Raw genomic sequence first — 22660 nt, forward strand, 5'->3', positions numbered from 1 at the left:
ATCTGAGAGCAAATAAGTGACAAAAAAGTGATATGGCATCCAATCATCCACAATGTACACAAGGACCATGAGGTCCTTGTAGGATGAAGCAATGGACGTTGAAGATGTTAAATCACTTTCTTAAGACTCTGTTTGAGAACCTGTGTTGGAAGGAGTTGCAAGAAGTCAGGGGAAGTAGAATTATTGGAATTCAAGATAAATGGATTTGAGAGGAGTTGTTGACTCAGGCTTGCAACTACTACTGATTTCTCACCATGTTTGGGAACCCGTACTATGTTATTTGGGTCAGGCTAGGGCTTATAAAGTATATACCACGTAGGCTTATATATTATGTATATAAATAAACACACACACATATATATTATGAATAAAATATTTGCTACTAATGAAGGTAAGAAACTAATGAGCTAGAAATTATTGGTGCAAGTTGTATTAACTCAATTTAACCACATAGATGTGTTTAGCATGGTTTGTTTGCTAAGGATTAAGCCTTAAATCATATTTTTCTGATGTAAACATGTGATCTTTTGAATTAAACTAATTTTGGCACATTGTGGGCTGTTGATTTTTGGACCCCCTTTAAAAACCTAGTTACTTATCATAATAACATGTTTCAAAACAAGTTTTCTACTAAAACCATGTAGATCACATCCGTAACGTTGATCTACAAAAAATTTAAAAAAAATTTGAAGAAAAGAGTGATTTCTACTTATTCGTTTCTTACCTTGGTTACTATCCAATGTTTACCATATACTATGTAGGCATATATATTGTGTATATACATGTAAATAATATGTATATAAAAATATAGAATTTATTGAAATAAATCTGAGGTAAAATATAACAATATAGGATTTTCTGACATAAATGGGTAAAAATTTTGAACCATCAAAAATTTAGAAACCCACCAAAATCCTTTTGATTCAAGGAGTTGCAAATAACTCCTAAATAGGTATTTTGGAGGAGTTGGAGTTGGCTAATTCCCAACTGAAAATCTTGCCTCCCTCCAACTTCTTCTCCTAAAACGTGAGCCAATTGCCCATATTCAATGTCAAGTCATATAACTGTCTCCGGTTAAATCCCAACTCTTCCTCCCACGGACTCCCAAACATGATTTGACAGATCGCCTGATCTGCGCTCCCAAAAACATCAGTAAGATAACCTTGGTCCGGTTCCTTACCATCAAACCGAGACCCGAACTTGAAAGTGGCACCTCAACTGGATCAGCTCTTTACCCAATTGAATCCAGATCAGATCCGAACCTTTGGCAGCCTCTCCGCTTCTTTTACTCTTCTCTAGTCCAGGAAGGAGCCAGATCGAGACCAAACAGGAACACGAACGAGAACTAGCTTCGCAGAAGCAAGTTACTCCCGATCGGGAGCTCCCGCGAAAATTTACCGTGATCTTCCATGGCCAAGCTCGTTTCTCGATCGGGGGACGCTGTGTTCGCGAGCGTCGAACGCGTGGTAATTCAATCTTTCCGGTTTTCATTCGTTCTTTCGATTTGGCGGACGAAAATTTTTAGCTTCTTTTGAAATCTATGTATCAAAAAAGTTCTTGAACGCTGCGTTGTTTTCTTTCTCTTTTTTTCTTGTTTGTTTTTTGCGTTTTTTTCGGTTCGGGATGGCGGAAGAACGCGGAGTTGTTCACCCTCACATACGGAGCGATCGTGCGGCAGCTTCTTACGGATCTCGAAGAGACGGAGGAGGTCAACAAGCAACTCGATCAGATGTGCGTTCGTTCAAATCCTCCCTTTTTTTCTCTCTTATTTTGACTCTCTTTTTCGATTTCAACTCAAATTTGCATGGAATTTGATTTCTTGTTAGAATGGGGCTTTGGTTCTTTCTTATTTGTTTAGATTAGGGTTTTTTATTTGAAGCGTCCCAATTTCGACTGGTAAATCCTAAGTTTTGGCAGATCAATCTTTTCGTAGTCCTATCATTCAACTGCTCGAATCATCAATCCAATCATTTTTCTCAGTAAAGTGAAGAAAACTGGGAAATAGGGCCTAATGTAGACTGTTTATCTGGATAAATGGGTGCATTGTCGAAGTTTAAGATGGAATTGTGATCGTGACCGTGATCGTCGCGCCTTTGAAGCTCGAGGGTATGGGGTTGTTTTTTGTACTTTTGTAATTCTTTGGCACTTTATGTATGCAGAATTTGGAGCTATAGTTGTTGCTTTGGGGTAGCTTGATCCAGGCAATGATGGACGCTTTGAGTGGGCCCAAAGTGGTCATGGAATTTTCGGTGTAGGACCAACCTATTCTGTTTGATTTCTTTGCATGTTCTATTTAAAGAAACTGTATAGGAGAAAATGGTACATCCTGTAGAAGTACCATTAGTGTTTTGAACTTTAATTGGTGAAGAATTTTCCCCTTCCAAGTAATTAACTTAGTGGGGCCTAGCCCTATTGCGGTCGCCCTAGATAATGTTGGCGAAATTATGATGATATAAAGATGAGGAATATATCAGTGGCTTCAGAAAAGAGGAAGGTGTTATCGGGATGAATGCATGATAACTAAATGCTAAGACTAAAAGGAAAGAAACAGGGAAATGAATGAAAGCGGAAAAGGAATGAGGAATGTTGGATAGAAATTAGGCTTTTCTCTTCTTTTTTAACTTTCGGATACAGATTTTCTTGTAATCTTTTTGTTTCTCCTTTTCTTCGAGGGAAGATTCCTGCAAAACCTGTCATAAAAAATTTTAACATTATGTATTGAGATGTTTTTTGTCTAAAAATATCAGTATATAAGTTTTATAAAAAATGCACTAACGCTCACTAAATCATGATATATTGAAATTTTTTATGTTTTGAGTATGTTGTGATTATTTTTGATATACAAATCTTTAATGCAGTTGCAATATCAAGTTTGCATGGTTCAGTATTTTTTTGGGTTAACAATATTTTAGCTTGTTGTAATAGTACATAGGTGTACAGCATAGGAGAGAGCTCCTGATTTGGTTGGAACTTTAATCCTGTTTCATACAACATGATTGAATATCTGAACACAAAGCATCGCCAAAAGAATCCTAAGTTTTGGTCTCAGTTTGATCACATAGGTGTACAGCATAGGAGTTTCAAGTTTTTTTGTGTAATACATTCTCAGTTTTGGTCTCACCATAGCCAGTAGCGCCGGTGGTGATGGTTGTGAGTCTCCAAATGCTTAAACATGCCAGTTTTCTGTGGTATAACTGGTTGAACTAAAAGGGACTCTGGTGCATTTGCTAGGCCAGCAACTGTTTATGGTCTTACCGCCTTACTGCTATTTTGGGCTTGAGAAAATTAAAGATATGAGATTCTAATTTATCATGACATTATTTTTTAAATATCTTGCCAAATTTGTCTGCCCACCATGTTATTATTTGAATTTCAACTATTCAATAGGATTCTTTCATGGTGTTTGGCTTTTCTCTTATACCATGAGTGGAACTTTTTTTTTTTCCTCCTTTCATAGTGTAGTATATAAATTGCTAAATGTTTATCTATTTGGGATTGATTTGTGGTCGAAATGTGAATATACTTTTGTATACAAGAGTTGTACTGGATATATTTTTCTCTTCCAAGTCTTTGCAAGTTCTGAATTGACACACTCTTTGGCCTCCGAATTGCATTGATGATGATACCTCATCTTTTACAGGGGATATAATATTGGAATTCGTCTTATTGATGATTTTTTAGCAAAATCAAATGTCTCCAGATGTGTTGACTTCAAGGAGACAGCAGAAGTAATTGCAAAGGTAATTCAAGACTCAAATCCATTTGATGTGCTCTCTCAATAGCTTGAAAATTGTAATTTATCTCAAGGTGTACTCTATGTGGTAATTCCTGTGTTATTGTGTTGCTTTCATCTTCTTCTCTTTTTACTCAATATCATACTCCCATCCTCTTGAGAATGAGCTCTAATTTGCGGCATTAATGCAGACCTCTAACTTGAGGCAAAATCTCATTTATTGTACTTTACCTTATTTTTCTTCTCAGTACGTGCATGTGTGCATGTGTTTTCATGCACGTACATGCACGTGTTTTCTGAGTTTTTCCCATCTAGTAGGTGCTGTATGCCAGTTGCATTAAAAAAACAATGATTTGAAAATTAGAGACTAGTTTGAGAAGTTGGATCTTAAAGATGTTGACCTAGGGAGTCTTTGACCTTGTATATGTTAAATTGTACATATATAGGTGTATAATATGGTTGTATATGCATATATAATACCCATTAGGGGTATTGTTGTTATTTCACTTTGTGTAATAGGCTGTGTGTCCATTAGGGGCACTTTAGTATTTTTACTTTTTACTTTTTTTCTTTTTATTTTTCTGTTTCTGTCTTTTTATTTCTATCTAAGGACATAATGGTCCTTAGCCATTAGAGCTGTTGAGCCCCAACAACTATACTTATAGATGTTGGGGTGGTTCCCAAGAGCTCTATATGGCCTCTCTTCTCTATATAAAGGGGACTAATCCCCTTGTGGTATGCTTGTTTCAAGCTTTCTTTGGAATACATATACATATTTTTTATGCTCTTGTATTGCCCATTAGTGACATTGTGCTTGTGTTTCTTTCTTGACCCATAAGTGGTCCTTGGTGGTGTTCCTACTTGTATTTTGCAAGCCTTTAAGAGGCATTTCTTTGTATTTCTTGTATTTCATTACAGTATATGCTTAACTCCCTGATCAGTTTAAATTTGGTAGATACATATGCACATGCACCACCACTGTCCACCTCTAATTGCCCATTACCAGTATAAATTGGTTGACTATTCATGCATTGAATTTTCAAAGTTCTTCTCACAATTGCTGGTTCCATCTTGTGAGTTATGAGTGGAGCAAGCGTTTGTTTTCTTTTCTTATTAAAATCTGGGATCAAAAGGCATGTTGAAACTCTAAAATGGTAGTATGCTCAATTTTTTTTTACAAACTTTTTTGGAGGTTCATATCATCACTTGCAAAAGGAGTTTGCCCTGTGTTTCAGTACCTGAGCATATTGTTGTACTTTCTTCTCTTTGGTACCTTCTTTTTATTTTGAAGCATGAATATTATTTTGATATTGTTGAACAGGTAGGATTTAAAATGTTTTTGGGGGTCACTGCAACTGTCACTAATTGGGATTCCGAAGGAACAAGTTGCAGTCTTATTCTTGAAGATAATCCCTTGGTAGACTTTGTGGAGCTTCCTGATACCTGCCAAGGTCTGTATTATTGTAATATCTTAAGCGGAGTTGTCCGAGGAGCACTAGAAATGGTGAGTTATGAACCTTCATGTTTTTTCTCCTTGCATATTATGTCAGGCTATAATATTGTCTGCTTGGTATTTAACATGCATTTATGATTCCATGCCTGATAAACTCGTTAATGTGTTATAATGCTGTGGAGGTCCCTGACCTGACTTTAAGTATGGTTTCTGCTTGCCGTAGATCAGTATTTGTTACATGGTTTTAACTTTTTGCTTTGGCATAGTAAGAAAGTTAGAAACTTGTTCAAGAGGGGCATGTTGAAAGTCTAGGTACAAATTTTACATAGTGAGTCCACAGAAAATACATAAAGTGCTAGAACATGATGCATACTGGTGCAAGGTTTGCAGTTGCACCACTAAATTTTGGAATGCTTGTATACAAACATCATTTGTTTATTCATTGTAAATGAAACCATTGAGCAGGTGGTCTTCCAAAGAGGATGGTAACCTGTAGTCCTTATTGTGCATTGCAACTGATACCTCCATTCTAATAGAATCTGAAGTGATGACTTGGTTATTACTTTTGCTTGTGGCTGGGTTACTGGTTAGAAATGATGCAGTTGTAGATCATGGCATCGCCTGATTGACATTTTGGTTGATTTTTTCTGAACTTAAAAGCAAAGAGCAAACAACAAATTAGCATAGTTTAGTTTCTCCCTTGGTGTCTTCATATTCCTGATTATTTAGACTATATTGGATCTGAAATATCCTTTGTTTATAGAAGTTCTTGTGGTGATTTTACCCCCAAAAGATTTAAGTTATGCTCTATGTCACAGGGATTTGGCTAGTAGGGTGCCGCACCCGCGTCGACGCGACTCGACGCGGGTGCAGGTGCGGCACCGGGTGCGGTCAACCCGATCCTGGGTGTGTTGACCGCACCCAGGGTCATTTCGGTCCATTTTTGTTTGGATTTTTTTTTTTAAAATTTGCAGTATGAAATGGGCTGCATAATTAAAAAAAAAATATTTCTGGACAGCTGTGCTGCTCTTGTTTTATAAAGGGGCACTTGTGTCCACAACATCTGACGAGCTTTGTTGGCATCCCATGCTATTTCTGCCTCCAAACAATTAATTCACAGCGTTGGAAAACATACTGTTAACTTGGAAATGATGATCCATCTTCCTCAAAAATTAAAACCAAAATTCAAGAGCCTTTTGAAGTCTTTATGCTTCAACCAACGAGATACTTTTTTGTCAAGGATTTTCTCTCTCCATAATAAATGATAATGGTGGTGGTAGAGCCTTGGTGGTTATTAGTATTCACTTTTCTCCTGACGAGATGGGTGCTCTAGCCGTAGCCTTGTGTAGACCTCTCTTTTCCACATGTCAAATCCAATAAATTTCTTTTAGCTGTCATCTGTGTGCAACTGTATATAAAATAAAATTTGAAGAACCCTAGGCAGTGGCGTGCCAGTGGCGCCGTAGGCCTCGTGAAGACGCGTTCTCCAACAAACCACGTCAAACCTTTCGCTTATATTTTTTTTCGTGAAGACCAGGGAGTTTCAGACATGATTGAATCATGACAGTCAGCAGAACGCAGCAGGCTGGGTCGATCAGATTGCCAATCCTTTCAGTTCATCAATTTTGTCCCGTTGAGCTAAAGTACACAACAAGCAGAACGTGGGTAACAAGTCTTCAAACAAACACACCAGCAAAAAAAACTGAACCCCGACCCGCGCCGGGGGAACCCCCGACCCCCTTCTATATATATATATACATTTTTGCCCCTGCCGCACCCCCGCACCTGGGTTTTTTGGAAGTGCCGAATCCCCGCACCCGCTCCCGCTCCCGCACCCGCACCCGCACCCATGTGACATAGGTTATGCTTAAAAGAAGACATGGTTTCTGTTATAACAAAACTAAATTTTACTTCTAAATTGAGAACATTTGAGACAACCTTTTTTCTATCAAGTCAAAGGAATGTGTGATTAGCCACCCTTGTCGTTTCTTGTTTATCAAGCTGCACCTCTGATGCGTAGTGCCAATGGTCAGCAAGTTATATGCCTTACCTCTCTTGATAAAACTTGACTTGCAAATCAGGATGGTATGGAACATTTAGAAAATATGGATTTAAACTTTTGTCATGAAACTTTTTGTGAATGAACTTTCAGTTATGAAGGCATCATAATAATATGTTTTCCTTTTAATTCTATCTCTAGGGCCAAAATTTCATTTGCAAGACTCATAGTAACAAATTAGCAGAATGCATTATCCATATTGCTCAGATTGTGTTGTATGTTTTCGTCACCTATTTTTTTTGAGTTTAGTTGGAGGTCATCTGAAAAAAAGGATGCATTTGAATTAGGTTAACATTCGGATAATATAGACTTATGTTGGGTCATCTGAAAAGAAGCTCCTGAATCAAGAAGCCAAGAGCACATACCAGGAGTAGAAGAGGATGCAATGGCTGCTCCTGAGGTAGATCCTTTGAGTAATGGTTGCAATGCATCCGTTAGTTGAGATAATGATTTGGTGAGGTCTTTGAGATTCAGAGTATCCTTATCTTGTTTTGATGGTGCAACGACAACACGTTTTTCTTGAGACCTATATTTATATCTAGGACATTGAGGCTTAATATGACCAGGTTCATTACAGTTATGGCAAATGATTTTTTATTCTCTTTTATTCTTACTAAAATGAGAAGGTTTGTATGGCTTGATGTAATGTCCTGGTTTAGATGCGGCAAGTGCGCAATCCTTTTTTGGGCAATTACTAGAAGTAGCAAGCACACTAACATTTTTACTCATATTTAACTTAGTTTCTTCTCCACTAAGCTTAGTGAGAATGTCATGAATAGGAGGTGATGAAGATGATAGTAAGGACTCGGGTCTCAAACCATAGACAAAAGCAAAGAGTCTATCTTCCTTAACTTGAACTCTTCGCATTTCTATACACTTACCTTCCCATTTGGGTTCAAATTGGGCAAGTTGGGTTCATATGGAAGATGACTTCATAAAGTATTCTCTTACATTTTTATCTCCTTATTTGATATTTCTAACATTTTCTTGGAGATAATACTTGTGAGCCATATCTTTTTCGGAAAACATACCTCTAAGATATTCTCATGCTTCATTAGCCTTTTTGTAGCACAATAGGTTGGAGGCAAATTTTGTTTCCACTCCACTTAGCATTCATGAAAGAATTTTTGCGTTTTTCATTTTTCATTTATCCAATTTCTTCTAGTATTCTTCCATGGCTTTGTCTCTTTCGTCAAGACTAGTCTCAATCCCATTTCTTGTAGTACCCTATGAATATGAACAAATATTAGAATTTTCACCTGTGTATAACTGTTTAGTTATACACTGTCGGTCCCAAGCCCGGATAAAGGAAGAGGGTTGCGGTAGGCCAGTGACAGCCAACATAAAAACTTAGTCACACCTTATGAATATGAACCAATATGAGAATTTCGTTGGGGCGTTCCCTACTGAGCGATGCGCTGTACTCTATAGGCCCAGAGGCAATGATAAATGGGCAAGGGTTGCTAGGTCGTCGCCCATAAGCGACGCGTCACACCGACGCCCGGGTGTGGTGTCAAATAGGCAAGGGTTCCCTCACTTTGTTGGACGGGTGGGGGTAAAGAAGATAGTTCAAGATCATAAAATTAGGTTAGCCACTTGGAACATAGGGTATTTAACTGGTAAGTTGGTAGAGTTAGTAGATGTTATGCGTAGGAGAAAGATGGATATTAGGTCTACAAGAGACCAAATGAGTAGGTGAGAAAGCAAAAGTGATAGAACCTTGGGGATATAAGATTTGGTATATAGGAATAAATAGGAATAAGAATTGAGTAGAGATTGTTATGAGTTGTGAGTTTATAGATAATGTAGTTGAGGTCCGTAGGAAGGGTGATAGGATTTTACTTATTAAATTAGTATTAGGTACGAATATTATTAATATTATTAGTGTTTATGCACCTCAAATAGGTTTAGATGATTCCATTAAGCATTAATTTTGGGAAGATTTAGATGGAGTAGTACAAGGGATATCTTATGGAGAAAAGTTTTTCATCGTCGGTGACCTTAATGGACATGTAGGCATTAGTAGGGATGGATTTAAGAGTATGCATAGAGGCTATGATATAGGAGAAAGAAACGAAAGTGGAGAAAGGATTTTAGATTTTGGTTTGTCCTATGATACGATCTTAGCAAACACTTGGTTTAGGAAGAGGAAGTCTCACCTAGTAACATTTAAAAGTGGGGTTAATACGAGTCAGATAAATTTTTTCTTACTTAGAAAGAGAGATAGGGGTTGCTGCATCGATTGTAAGGTTATACCGGGAGAAAGTGTAGCTACACAACATAGAGTCTTAATTTTAGATCTTAGAATTAGACAATGCCGCAAAAGGGATAAACATAGGATAGATCCTAGAATTAAGTGGTGGGCACTGAAAGGAGCTAAACAAGGAATGTTTGTAGAGCAGGTAGTTAAGGAAGTTGATTGGTGTCTCGAAGATGATTTAGAATCAATGTGGAATAAGATAGCGGGTGGCATGAGAAAGGTGGCTAAGGAGGTATTGGGTGAGTCTAAAGGCGGTGCACCGCTAGGTAAGGATACATCATGATGAAACGAGGATGTCAAACTATGTCACATGGGTGCGGGCGCGGGGATTCAACACTTCCAAAAACCCGGGTACGGGGGTGTGGCAGGGGCAAAAATGTAAAAATAAATAAATAAATAAATATATATATATATATATATATATATATATATATATATATATATATAAAGGGGAGAGAGAAAATCCTTTACGAAAAAAAGGATTTGAAAAGGCAGGAGCTGACAGCAGAGAAAATCCTTTAGGAAAAAAAGGATTTGAAAAGGCAGGAGCTGTCAGAAAAATTTCGCAGCCCATCAGCAGCTGACAGCAGTTGTCAGCAAATTTTTTTTTTTAAAAATTTCGTAGCCCATTTCATAGGGCAATTTTAAAAAAAAAAATCCAAAAAAAAATGGACCTAAATGATCCTGGGTGCGATTAACGCACCCAGGATCGGGTTGACCGCACCCGGTGTCGCACCCGCACCCGCGTCGAGTCGCGTCGATGCGGGTGCGGCACCCTGCTAGCCGAATCCCTGTGACATAGATGTCAAATTGGCTAATAAGGTTAAAAGAGAGTGTTATAGAAATCTAAGTAAGAGTCGTGATAATGAGAATTTGGAGAAGTATATGATAGCAAAGAAGGAAGCTAAAAAAGTAATTTGAAACGCGAGGGATAAGGTATATAAGGAGGTTTATGACAAGTTGGATACCAAAGAGGATGAGAAGGATATTTATAGGCTTGCAAAGATGAGAGATAGGAAATCGAGAGATCTGGGTATGGTTAGATGTATCAAAGATGAAATGCAAAGGGTTTTAGTCAAAGATAAGGAGATTAAGGAGAGATGAAAAAATTATTTTGATAAGCTATTTAATGGAAGTCATGCTCAGGATCTTGGAGACTTCTCAATTCCTTTTCATGAGATGAATCGTGACTTCATGCGCAAGATTCAAAAGAAAGAAATTGTAGAGGCTTTGAAGAAAATGAAATCAAGAAGGGTAGTTGGCCCAGATGGTATACCTATCGAGGCTTAAAAATGCTTGGGAGAGAAAGGTTTAGAATGGTTAACAAATCTTTTTAACAAGATTTGGCGGACAAATAAGATGCCTAATGAGTGGAGGAAGAGTACTTTGGTGCCTCTATATAAGAATAAGGGTGATATACAAGATTGCACAAACTATCGTGGTATAAAACTCATGAGTCATACTATGAAACTTTGGGAGAGGGTGATTGAGTCTAGGTTGAGGAAGGTTGTCATGATATCGGAGAATCAATTTGGTTTTATGCCTGAAAGATCAACTATGAAAGCTATACATCTTCTTAGACAACTTATTGAGAGATATAAAGAGGAACAAATATTTGATATGATTTTTATTGATTTGGAAAAGGCATATGATAGAGTACTTAGGGATGTTCTCTGGTGGACAATGATGAAGAAAGGTGTTTCTCTCAAGTACATTAGTATAATTAAAGATATGTATGAAGGAGTAGTTGAAAAGAAGTGTATCCCTTGTTACGGGTCACGGGTCAGGAGATCCAGACTCGTGATCATTGACATTTCATTAATGGCACTGTGTAATTTATTCTCTTGTAATAATGGTATTTTAGTACCCTAATCTTTGTATTAGTATGTTAATATAAAGGGATTAGAGCAGCCGACCCACATACAATTTAAGGGTATCGGTTTTCTCTGCAGTCTCTCTCTCTCTCTGTTTCTCAGCTTTCACGCGTGGAAGGATTTGAGCATTGGAAAACTTTCATGGTATCAGAGCTATGCTACAGCTGGACCTGGAATCAATCTCAAAGGTACGTCTGAAAGACCTGTCTCTTCTCGATTTTCTCTTCTAAGTCAAAAAAATTTCTTTTTTCTTCTGTCTGTTTCCTCAACCTTGTCTGAATATTTATTTCTCATTTTTCTTCTTGATCAGATCTGACGTTAATCAGATCTGACGTTAATCAGATCTGAGGTTAATCAGATTTGTCTCACCTTATCTTTTCTTTGTCTCTTGATCTCGATTAGATCTGACGGTAATCAAATATGAGGTTAATCAGATTTGTCTCACCTTATCTTTTCTTTGTCTCTTGATCTCGATCAGATCTGACGTTAATAAGATCTGATCAAACTTTCTTCTCTAATTTATCTGAGTTAAGTCAGTTCAGGTTTTCGATCTCAACCCCTTCATTGAATCCCTTCTCTCATTCTTCAATCTGTCGTCAATATATATTGTTTATTATTTTCGATCAGAGCGTGATCTAATCACGTAATCGGGGTCTTATTTGATCCAGCTACATCCCTGACCAGATCTGACCAGGCATATCTGACGTTACCCTCATTTCTACCATTTTATCTCTTTTAGCTTGAAAGCACTGCGTCAATACCGAGTGTGAATTCCTATTCACATTTTTTTTGGGGTTTTCATATTCAGTATTCATTCTCTTCTGAAAATTAGAAATCTGATAGATATTCAATATCTGTTTTAAATCAGCCGTTGACCTGAATTAGTTTATGAAAAAAAAAGAGTTACATAAACTATAGACAGATTGTGCTGGACACACTCTTAATACTGTGAAACATGGATTCTCTTCCTACTCAGTCGGTCCTTTCTTCAAGCTTCCTCAGTCAACTCGTGTCTGAAAAATTAAACAATTGTAACTTCTTGACTTGGAAGAGGCAAATCATACCTTTCATTAGGAGTCAGGATCTCTCCGGACATCTGGATGGATCTGTTCCAGTTCCTCCCGAGTTCATATCACGAGAAGAAAGGGACAACAAAGGAGAATCTACTACGATATATGTTAGAAATTCTGAATTTGTAGCTTTGATGAAAAGAGACCAAGCGCTAGTTGCTTATATTACATCTACACTGTCACAAGAGGTGCTCGTAGCAATTCCAGATGACTGCACTGCCATGCAATTTTGGAACAGATTTGTTCAGACATACTCACAGGTTTCTCAGGCCAGGATTATGTTTCTTAAAAGAGAATTTCAAATGTTAAGAAAGGATTCCATGACCATCATGGAATACTTGAACAAAATGAAGGTTATCATAGATCAACTAGCAGTTGTTGGATGTGCAGTAACTGATAAAGATTTGGTACAACAAACTCTTAGTGGATTGAGACCCGAATATCATATGATTGTTACTTCCTTGTTATGTTTACCTGAGCTGCCCAACTTTGAAGATTTGCGTGCAAAATTATTACAATATGAGATGAACCTAAAGGGATTTTCTGAAGAATCATCTATGCATACTGGGGCACAAGAAGTTCTTGCTACAGGGATTATTTATGCACGAGAACGAGGAAGCTATGATATCAAGGGAAAAGGAGGACAAGGGAGAAGTGGTTAAGGAGGTCGTGGATTATTGCCTACACCCAACACATATACCAATCCACAAAGACAGAGGCCAATTCCTACTTGCTTTCTATGTAATAAAAAAGGGCATATCAAAGCTAACTGTTGGTTCAATCCCTAAAATAAAAGAAAATCGACACAAACTGAAGCAAAAAGAGGCACAGACAGTACAAGGACCAGCGAAGAAGTAAAGGAGTTATTGTTGTCAGCTTTAGCAGAATTGAATCTGAAACAGAATGAGCAAGGTACTTGGTATATGGACTCTGGCGCAGCGACTCACGTTACTGGTGATGCCGGTAAGCTCCTAAAACTTGTTCCTTACATTGGTAGAAGTAGTATAGATACTGGGGATGGATCACACCACTCTATCTCTCATATTGGAAACTCCATTATACCTTTGTCCGAATCTTCTATCAACCTTTCAAAAGTTCTTTATGCTCCTAACATCAAGAAAAACATTGTTTTAGTTTCTAAACTTGTTGATGATATCAAAGCCTCAGTTGAATTTACTTCCTCTTCTGTTCTTGTCAAGGATCTCTGCACGAAGGAGACGTTCGCTAGAGGAAAACGACAAGGCAATATGTATGTTTTTCAAGAAGATCCTTCAGCACATATTCGCCCTGCAGACCCAAACTTGAAGCTCCACTCATCATTGCCTTCTGAGAATTCTACCTGTGTTTTTAGTGTCTCTGAAATCAATAAGCCAAATCTTTGGCATGGTCGTCTAGGTCATTGCAATAGTAGTTTCATTGAAAAACTTGTTTCAAATAACCTCATTCCCAAGTCAAGTTTAGGAATAAATGTCAATGACAGCAAATGTTCTAGTTGTCTCTTATGTAAGAGTCATGTCTTACCCTTTCATTCTATAAATAAAAGAGCTTCAAGACCTTTTGAAATTATCTGTTCTGATGTTTGGGGGCCTGCCCTAGTTGCTTCCATATCTGGAACTAGATATTATCTTATATTTGTTGACAATTATTCTCGTTATTCTTGGATATTTTTCATGAAACACAAATCTGAGACTTTCAAGTTGTTCTGAAACTTTCATTCCTTTGTCAAAAAACAATTTTTTGAAAACATCCTTAGTTTCCAATGTGACGGAGGAGGTGAATTTTCTTCCATTGACTTTACTAACTTTCTTCAAAGTAACGGGATAAGGAAAAGAGTGTCTTGCCCACACACACCTCAACAGAATGAGATTGCTAAAAGGAAGCATCACCATATTGTTGAGAGTGCGATGAGCATGATGCATGATAGTAATCTTCCGATTACTTTATGGACAGAGGCCTTTCATTATGCAGTTCATGTGATAAATCGATTGCCCATGACTATTTTGGAAAACAAGTCTCCTTACTTGTCCCTTTTTGGTACACATGCCAACTACCATGATTTGCGTGTGTTTGGTTGTTTATGCTATGTTCACGTTGATAGTTCAATGAGACATAAGTTTCAGGACAAGGCCCTGAAGTGCAGGTTTGTGGGTTATGCTGATGACTATAAAGGGTACATGTGCTATGATCCGGTGAGCAAGCGCATTAGAATATCAAGAAATATCATCTTCGATGAATTGAATTTTGATTGTCGATGTACTAGTTCTTCAGAATCAAATTCTAAAATCTAGACTTATTATCCTTGGTTGAATTATGAACTTTTCTCCGGAGCTAGTGATGTCTACCCCTCAAATTGTACTCAAAAGGATAAGAAATCTGTGTCCACCTATGTCACAGGGATTCGACTAGCAGGGTGCCGCACCCGCGTCGACGCGACTCGACGTGGATGTAGGTGCGGCACCGGGTGCGGTCAACCCGACCCTGGGTGCGTTGACCTCACCCAGGGTCATTTTTTTTGGATTTTTTTTTTTAAATTTTGCCCTATGAAATGGGTTGCGGAATTAAAAAAAAAATTGGGTTGCTCAGCCCCCTGTCGACCAACTCCTCACAAAGGAGAAGAAAAGGAGGGGAGGGTTTTTCACCTCGAAAGGCCGCAGCAACGGGGTCGTCGGGGTTGCTCACTGACGCCGGCGATCATCGGGAACCACGACAACCATAGCAAAGAGGGGGACAACGACGGTGCTGTCACCGACAGCTGTAAACGTCAGGTGGCCGGAAGAAACGAGACCGCCGATGTAACAGGGAGAGAGGCTCAGTGGAAGGGGCGCCGACTTTCCCGACGTCGGGGTTCTGGCGCAGCCGATCGCCAGTCAGGAGGTCGCTGCTGATGTCGCAGGTGGCCGCCGGGAGGTCTGCCAAACTCAGAGAGGGGGAGGCGAAGAGGCTCAGAGGCTCAGAGGTCGGCAACGACGAGGGACACAGGCGGCGAAGGTGGGGGATCACCGGAGCTTGGAGGCTGCCGTCGGCTTCGATCGTCGACGTCCTGCGACACAGGGGACGGAGAGGGGGGGTGCTTGCGTCGTCGGGCGGTCTGCCAGACTGAGAGAGGAGGCGAACAGGTGGCCGACGACGAGTCGCCGGTGCTCGGTGGCCGCAGGGAGGAGCGAGAGGAGAACGAGCGAGGAGAGAGAAGGGGCGAGGGTTTTTGCCCCTCGCCTGAGACACATGCGTCTTTTAAAAGATGCAGGTTCTCGAGGCTTCGAGAACCCGGGTCCGGGTTAGGCTCGAGTTCGGTTCGGACCCGGATCCGGGCCCGACACAGCGGACCAAACCCCCGACACGTATCTGACACGTGTAGGGCACGTGTCTGACACGAGTCTGACACGTTTTTTTTTTGACATTCATACATATACACTATACATGATATATATATTTACTTTTTTGCCCCTGCCGCACTCCAGCACCCAGGTTTTTTGGAAGTGCCGAATCCCCACACCCGCACCCTCACCCGCACCCGCACCCATCTGACATAGGTGTCCACTGATGATATGATTGCCCATGAAAATACAAACCCAACTTTGAATCCAGAAAGGTATAAAGGTCTTCTTTACACTCGACGAGAAAGAGAGCCGTCCACCATAGTTAATCCAGAAATGGACACATCCTCTACATCCAACATCGTTGATGCTAGAAGATCCACTCGTTCTCGCCATCCAATTGAAAGATGGGTCAGTTATGAAAATTTCCCATTAGATTTTCAACTCTTTTTAACAGCCTTGAGTAAAGAAGATGAACCCACAACGTTCTCCCAAGCATCAAATTCCAGAAGATGGATTGAAGCAATGAATGAGGAAATAGAAGCTTTACATGAATGTGGTACGTGGGATGTTGTACCAAGACCACCTGACAGAAATGTTATTGGTTCAAAATGGGTGTATAAAATAAAGTATAAACCAGATGGGACTATAGAGCGATACAAGGCGAGACTTGTAGCCAAAGGTTTTACACAGGAGCAAGGACATGACTATGATGAAACTTTTAGTCCAGTGGTGAAGATGGGGACAATCAGAGTCATACTTTCTTTAGCTATTGAACATCAATGGACTATTAGCCAACTTGATGTAAAGAATGCCTTTCTTCATTGAAATTTGAGAGAAGAAGTATACATGGAACAACCCACTGGTTACGAGGAAGGCAATCCTACAAAATATGTATGCAAACTAAAAAGGGCGATATATGGATTGAAGCAAGCATCTCGATCTTGGTTCGATAGTTTTTCTCTTGAAATACAAAAATATGGTTTTAAGAAATCTCTTTTTGACCACTCCTTATTTATATTTAAGAACGAAGGCACAGTCACTCTGTTGTTGATATATGTAGATGATATTATCATCACTGGTAATTCCAATGAGCACATTGAAGAAGTCAAACATCTCTTGAATCAGAGGTTCAAAATGAAGGACCTTGGCAAACTACGATACTTTCTTGGAGTTGAAGTCGACAGTACCCCTCAAGAGATGACTCTCACTCAACATAAGTATACCATTGATGTTCTCAATAAAGTAGGTATGAAAGACTACAAGCTCTTAGGAACTCCTAGTGTTCTTCATCAAAGGCTTAGCTCTCAAGATGGGGATCCATTTGATAATCCCACACAGTACCGTAGCATAGTGGGTATGTTACAATACCTCACTTTTACTCGCCCTGATATAGTTTACTCTGTGAATCAAGTATCTCAGTTTATGCATGCACCATGTGAATGGCATATGAAAACAGTTAAACAGATACTTCGATACCTGAAGGGAATGGTTGGGGATGGCCTCTTATATAAGAAAAAGACCAATGGGCAAAATGCACATGAGATCATTGTTTATTCTGATGCGGACTGGGCGGGAGATCCAGATGAACGCAGATCAGTATCCGGCTATTGTGTGTTTGTTGGGATGAATTTGGTTTCTTGGAGTAGTAAGAAACAAAAGGTTCTTGTCAGATCCAGTACAGAGGTTGAATACAGGTCAATGGCAGCCGCCACTGCTGAAGCTACTTGGATTAGACACTTACTGACAGAAGTAGGGGAATCGATCTCCCGATCACTTCTTTTGTGTGACAACCAGAGTGCCATTAGTATGTCTTTTAATCCAATCCATCACAGTCGTGCCAAACATATTGAAATAGATTAGCATTTTGTGAGACAAAAAGTAGAAGAGAAAGAGATTGAGCCTGAATTTGTACGAACTACATATCAAGTGGCGGATATATTTACAAAAGGGTTAACAAAAGACAAATTTTGGATGTTAAAAGACAAGTTGTTCATGGTTCAAGATCATGCACAACTTGAGGGAGGGTAAAAAGAAGTGTATCCCTTGTTACGGGTCACGGGTCGGGAGATCCAGACCCGTGATTATTGTCATTTCATTAATGGCACTATGTAATTTATTCTCTTGTAATAAGGGTATTTTAGTACCCTAATCTTTGTATTAGTATGTTAATATAAAGGGATTAGAGCAACCGACCCACATACAATTTAAGGATATCGGTTTTCTCTGCAGTCTCTCTCTCTCTCTCTCTCTCTCTCTCTCTCTGTTTCTCAGCTTTCACGCGTGGAAGGATTTGAGCATTGGAAAACTTTCAGTAGTAACCAATGTCCGCACTTGTGGAGGGGTGACAACCAATTTTCCTATAACGGTTGGGTTACATCAAGGATCTGCTTTAAGCCCTTTCCTATTTGCTATAGTGATGGATGAGCTTACGAGATCAATTCAAGAAAATGTTCCGTGGTGTATGTTGTTTGCTGATGATATTGTTTTGATTGATGAGTCTAGAGCTGAGGTTAATACTAAGTTAGAATTATGGAGACATACATTAGAAGCAAGAGGTTTTAAGTTGAGTAAGAGTAAGACAGAATATATGGAATGTCAGTTTAGTAAGCAACGAAGTAGTGATGGGAGTGTAGTGAAGCTTGGTGAGCAAGAAATACCGGTGGATGATTGTTTCAAATATTTGGGATCTATCAGTCAAAAGTATGGAAAAATTGATGGAGATGTAAATCATAGGATAAAGGTTGGGTGGTTGAAATGGAAAAGTGCAACTGGAGTGTTGTGCGATCGTAGAATGCCGTTGCGGTTAAAGGGAAAGTTTTATAGGACGACTATTAGGCTCACTTTACTATATGGTACGGAATGTTGGGATGCCAAGAGACATCATATTCAAAAAATGAGTGTAGTTGAGATGCGTATGCTTAGATGGATGTGTGAAAATACAATAAAAGATAAGATTCAGAACGAGGAGATACGTAAGAAGGTAGGCATTGCACCCATTGAAAATAAGATGAGAGAGAATCGTTTACAGTGGTTTGGACATATTCAGCGAAGGCCTAATGATGCTCCAGTTAGAATAATGGAGAAATGGGAAAATATATTAGTTAAAAGAGGTCGGGGTAGGCCTAGGAAGACTTGGATGAAGATGATAGGAAAGGATATGAATGCTTTGAACCTCACAAGGACATGACATTGGATAAAAATGATTGGAGGAGAAGGATTCATGTGGAAGACCCAGAATGATTTTCTTTTTTAGTTCATATCGCTGACCCCAATTGTTTTGGGATGAAGGCGTAGTTGTTGTTGTTGTTCAAGAATAATACCTCTTAGGAATCCCCACAAACCTTGACCCTTGATGAATGTCTCCAAGTGTCCCGCCCAAATGTTGTAGTTGCTTCCTTCAAGTTTAAATGACGGAATAAAGTTGAAGTTGCTTGTATTGTGTGAGAAAAATTCACCCATGGTGAATTAGAAGAGAAGGAAAAATCACCACCACGACGGAGAATAAGCACACTTTTCGAGGCAACCCACCAATGCACATTTGATCATGCACCAAGCTCTGATACCATGTGAATTTGCCTTACACACAATGGAGTTTCAAATAACTTGATACTTTAAACACTCAAAATATATCACAGCACAAAATAGCATTCAAATGCTTTACGCCACAAAAAGATGAGAAGTGCTTCAAATGCAGTGTATTGATAAGCATTAGGGGACAAAACCCCTTCAACTATTAATACATCAATGGGTTTAAAACACCCTTATTTATAAAGTAAAGCCGCTAATGAAGAGACGTTGGGTTGTTCCCAACGGCTCTTATTAGAGCCGTTGGGCTTCAACCCAACGACTCTTTGTGTACAGAGCATGGTTGTCAGTCGAGGAAGCGGGAGCGGGAAGCAAGGCACTTTCAAAAATTTAGGAATCGGGAAGCGTGGGATGACTTAGAAGCGAATCATGATCCGTCTCGGAAGCGACCTAGGAAGCGAAAAAAAGAGGGAAAAAAATAAAAAAAGGGAGAAGCGTGGGGGAAGCACGCTTCCCCAAAAGGGAAACACTTCCCTGCACGTTTCAGAAGCGTGATGTTTCGCACTTTCGAAATGCCCCCGTATACCTAGGCGCTTCCAGTAACTCTGGTACAGAGTCAGACTACACTGTACACGAGCTACTGACTGTGTACAGAAAAAGTACAAAAAGAAGAAAAAAGGAAAATTATAAAAAAAGAAAATTACAGAAGATAAAAACAAAAATACAAGTATATACATATATGTATTATTTTCTAACAAGAGAGAGAGAGAGAGAGAGAGAGAGAGAGAGAGAGAGAGAGAGAGAGAGAGAGAGAGAGAGATTGGCTACACTTGTTAGTACCATGCCCTACAGTAGAAAACACCCATTTTGAACATTTTCTTGATCTTTTTTCTGGATCAATCCCTACAGATATGGTCTACATGGTTTGTCTAGTAAAAAGAGGATGTTTTGAATTGTTTAATTATATTGTCTATGCAGTTTTTTTAAGAGCTTCAATAATGAATGGTCCACAATGCACCGAAGTTTCACAGTTGGAAAGGTCATGTCTTTATGTTGAGACCACTCAATCCAAACTGTAATTCCTAATGAATGAACCACACTGAAAACATTCATGGGTCAGGCTGATCAGTCAGCTTGCAACCATGACTTTCTGCTGGATGCTACGGTGCAGTCGAGTCTACCAAATATAGTTTCATATATGTGGGTGTATATGTGCATATGTAAGACTAAGGTTGACGGATATATTGATCATTTGAGTATTATTACAGTTACCTCTCATATTTATTATTTTGGTATAAACTTTTGAAATAATTTCAAGCTATTTTCAGTCTTGCGCTCATATAGAAATGTGAACCTTGATCATTTGATGTTACAGGTATCGATGAAAACTGAAGTTACATGGGTTCGTGATATGCTTCGTGGAGATGACGCATATGAGCTCAGAGTGAAACTTCTGAAGCAAGTTCCAGAGGAATATCCATACAAAGATGATGAATAGATCTGCAACATGCAGGTGCATGTTTATAAAGTACAATGATTCTAATTCTATGTTTTGTTAGTTTTGTAACAACATGAAATTTAACAAAGACATCATTCTAGGATGACTTGATCACTCTTCTTAGAGTTTAGTTTGTTTTATTTTTATTTTGCAATATTTCTAAAGAATATTTTCCCCTTTTCCCAGTTCCCCTTTTAAGGACCATGATTACTGTCAAAGCATTGTCATTATTATATTAAAATGTGACAGGAAGATTAGAACTCCTTTCAAAGGAACCTGTAACCAGGTACCAGAGAATCCTTAAACAAACAGGCACTGTGTAGTACTTTTTTCTGATTTGAAATGCATACCAAACAAGTCTAATGTAAGCAATTGTCTTCACAACATATGCCTTCGATCACTGTTTGGGCAGCTTCACAGATACAACCTGTGTGCTGATCAGAATGGCTGGTCAAGCCTATATCACGTGGACGGGCCTAGACTGACAGGACACACCATTTTTGTGTGGTCCCCATTAGGAATAGCATATAAGGGGAAACAACATGGGAATAAATTGGAATATCCCTGAGTAGGGTCAAGCGGTCATGAGTTCTCAAGGACAGTGACCTTATCCGCTACAGGTGCATTGCCTTGTGACCTATGTCACATGGGTGTGGGTGCGGGTGCGGCAAAAATAAAAAAATTATATATATATATATATATATATAAAGTCTAAAAGTTGGTCATAAATGACCCTGGGTGCGTTGACTGCACCCAGGGTCAGGTTGACCACATCGGGTGCGGGTGCGGTACCTAGTTGAAGAGTCCCTGTGACATAGCTTGTGACGGTAAGGACTGTCTAATTGTACTTGGTGATTTGTGTTCCCAAGCTTGCTTTGATCATTCACAGATTCCAACAAGTGTGTGTGCTTGCAAGAATGTGATTTCATCTACCAATGAATGGTCATGCAAGTGGTCTAATATGGGTTACAGTGTGGAGATGCAACCAAGAAAGCATGTTGATATGTAAAATATCTTCTGAACAAGGTGCAAAATAAGTGTACAGAATTGACACATTTGAAAACTCTTGATGAAGCACAGAGCTGTTGTTCCTAGGGTTGTGTGTTTGCAACAAATTATTATACCCTCTCTCTCTCTCTGCAGACTAGACTGGTAGTGTGGTTTTGAACTAAGATGAGTGGCTTCCGGGCTTTTATAGGATTTCATTCAAGCTTGTTCATGGTTTTGTTGTTTCCTGTGTATGCATGGAATATTGTTGTATCCACTTCTTGGTTAGTTTATAAAGACAAAGTGAAAATTTTGATAGTGTTAAAAATTTAAGAGTTTCCTGTTCAAGGCGTCATTTGGTATGTAAATAATGTTACGGTACTTTCTTGCCACTAACGAAACTTTACTGTAATGGTGGTTCCAAGCATTGTCACTAGTACCATAATTAAGCAGCCTTTGGCTAAGAAAAAGACATGTTCGCTGCACTTTGGAAATATAGGTAAACGGTTAATTTTTAACTGTGTTCTTTAAAATTTTCTCAAAGATATCTGATGTGACAATCAGTATCAGCAGCAGCAGCTATGACATTCAATAATTTCCTTAGGGTAAGAAGACGTGATGAAGTTGTTAACGTCCATGCCGCATAAACTTTTTTGCCTACTATTCCACAAATTGACAAATTTCCATTTGCTTTTAACCTTTGTACATGACTCATGAAAGAAGTCTAGATTTTTGTTGTGTTGAGCTGGGTCCAGGCATGGCTTCCTATATTTGCACTGTAGACAAGAATTATTCATCTTGACCAAATATTTGACTTCCTTTTGTGGACAAAAATGGTCCTTGTCGGCGAAGACCAATGATAAAATTTCAGAAATGTCCCGAAT

At 39.0% G+C, this 22660-nt stretch overlaps 1 protein-coding gene across 1 annotated transcript; it reads left to right on the top strand.

Moving 5' to 3' along the window:
• Nucleotides 1-1297: 1297 nt before the first annotated feature.
• On the top strand, nt 1298-20935 carry LOC149844388 (uncharacterized). The gene is made up of 5 exons (XM_089997196.1): nt 1298-1466; nt 1634-1731; nt 3641-3740; nt 5055-5237; nt 20667-20935. Exons 1-5 carry the CDS (start codon nt 1410-1412, stop codon nt 20787-20789), a joined length of 561 nt encoding a protein of 186 aa, XP_089853322.1. The 5' UTR covers nt 1298-1409; the 3' UTR covers nt 20790-20935.
• The last annotated feature ends 1725 nt before the right edge of the window (nt 20936-22660 follow it).

The sequence above is a fragment of the Nuphar pumila genome, chromosome 2 (assembly GCF_984573655.1).
Source record: "Nuphar pumila chromosome 2, dmNupPumi1.hap1.1, whole genome shotgun sequence".
NCBI classification, from domain to species: domain Eukaryota; kingdom Viridiplantae; phylum Streptophyta; class Magnoliopsida; order Nymphaeales; family Nymphaeaceae; genus Nuphar; species Nuphar pumila.

Coding starts and splice junctions, on each gene's coding strand:
- LOC149844388 (XM_089997196.1), top strand. CDS start 1,410: ATGGCCAAGCTCGTTTCTCGATCGGGGGACGCTGTGTTCGCGAGCGTC. Junction 1,732..3,640: donor AACAAGCAACTCGATCAGAT/GTGCGTTCGTTC, acceptor CATCTTTTACAG/GGGATATAATATTGGAATTC. Junction 3,741..5,054: donor CAGCAGAAGTAATTGCAAAG/GTAATTCAAGAC, acceptor ATTGTTGAACAG/GTAGGATTTAAAATGTTTTT.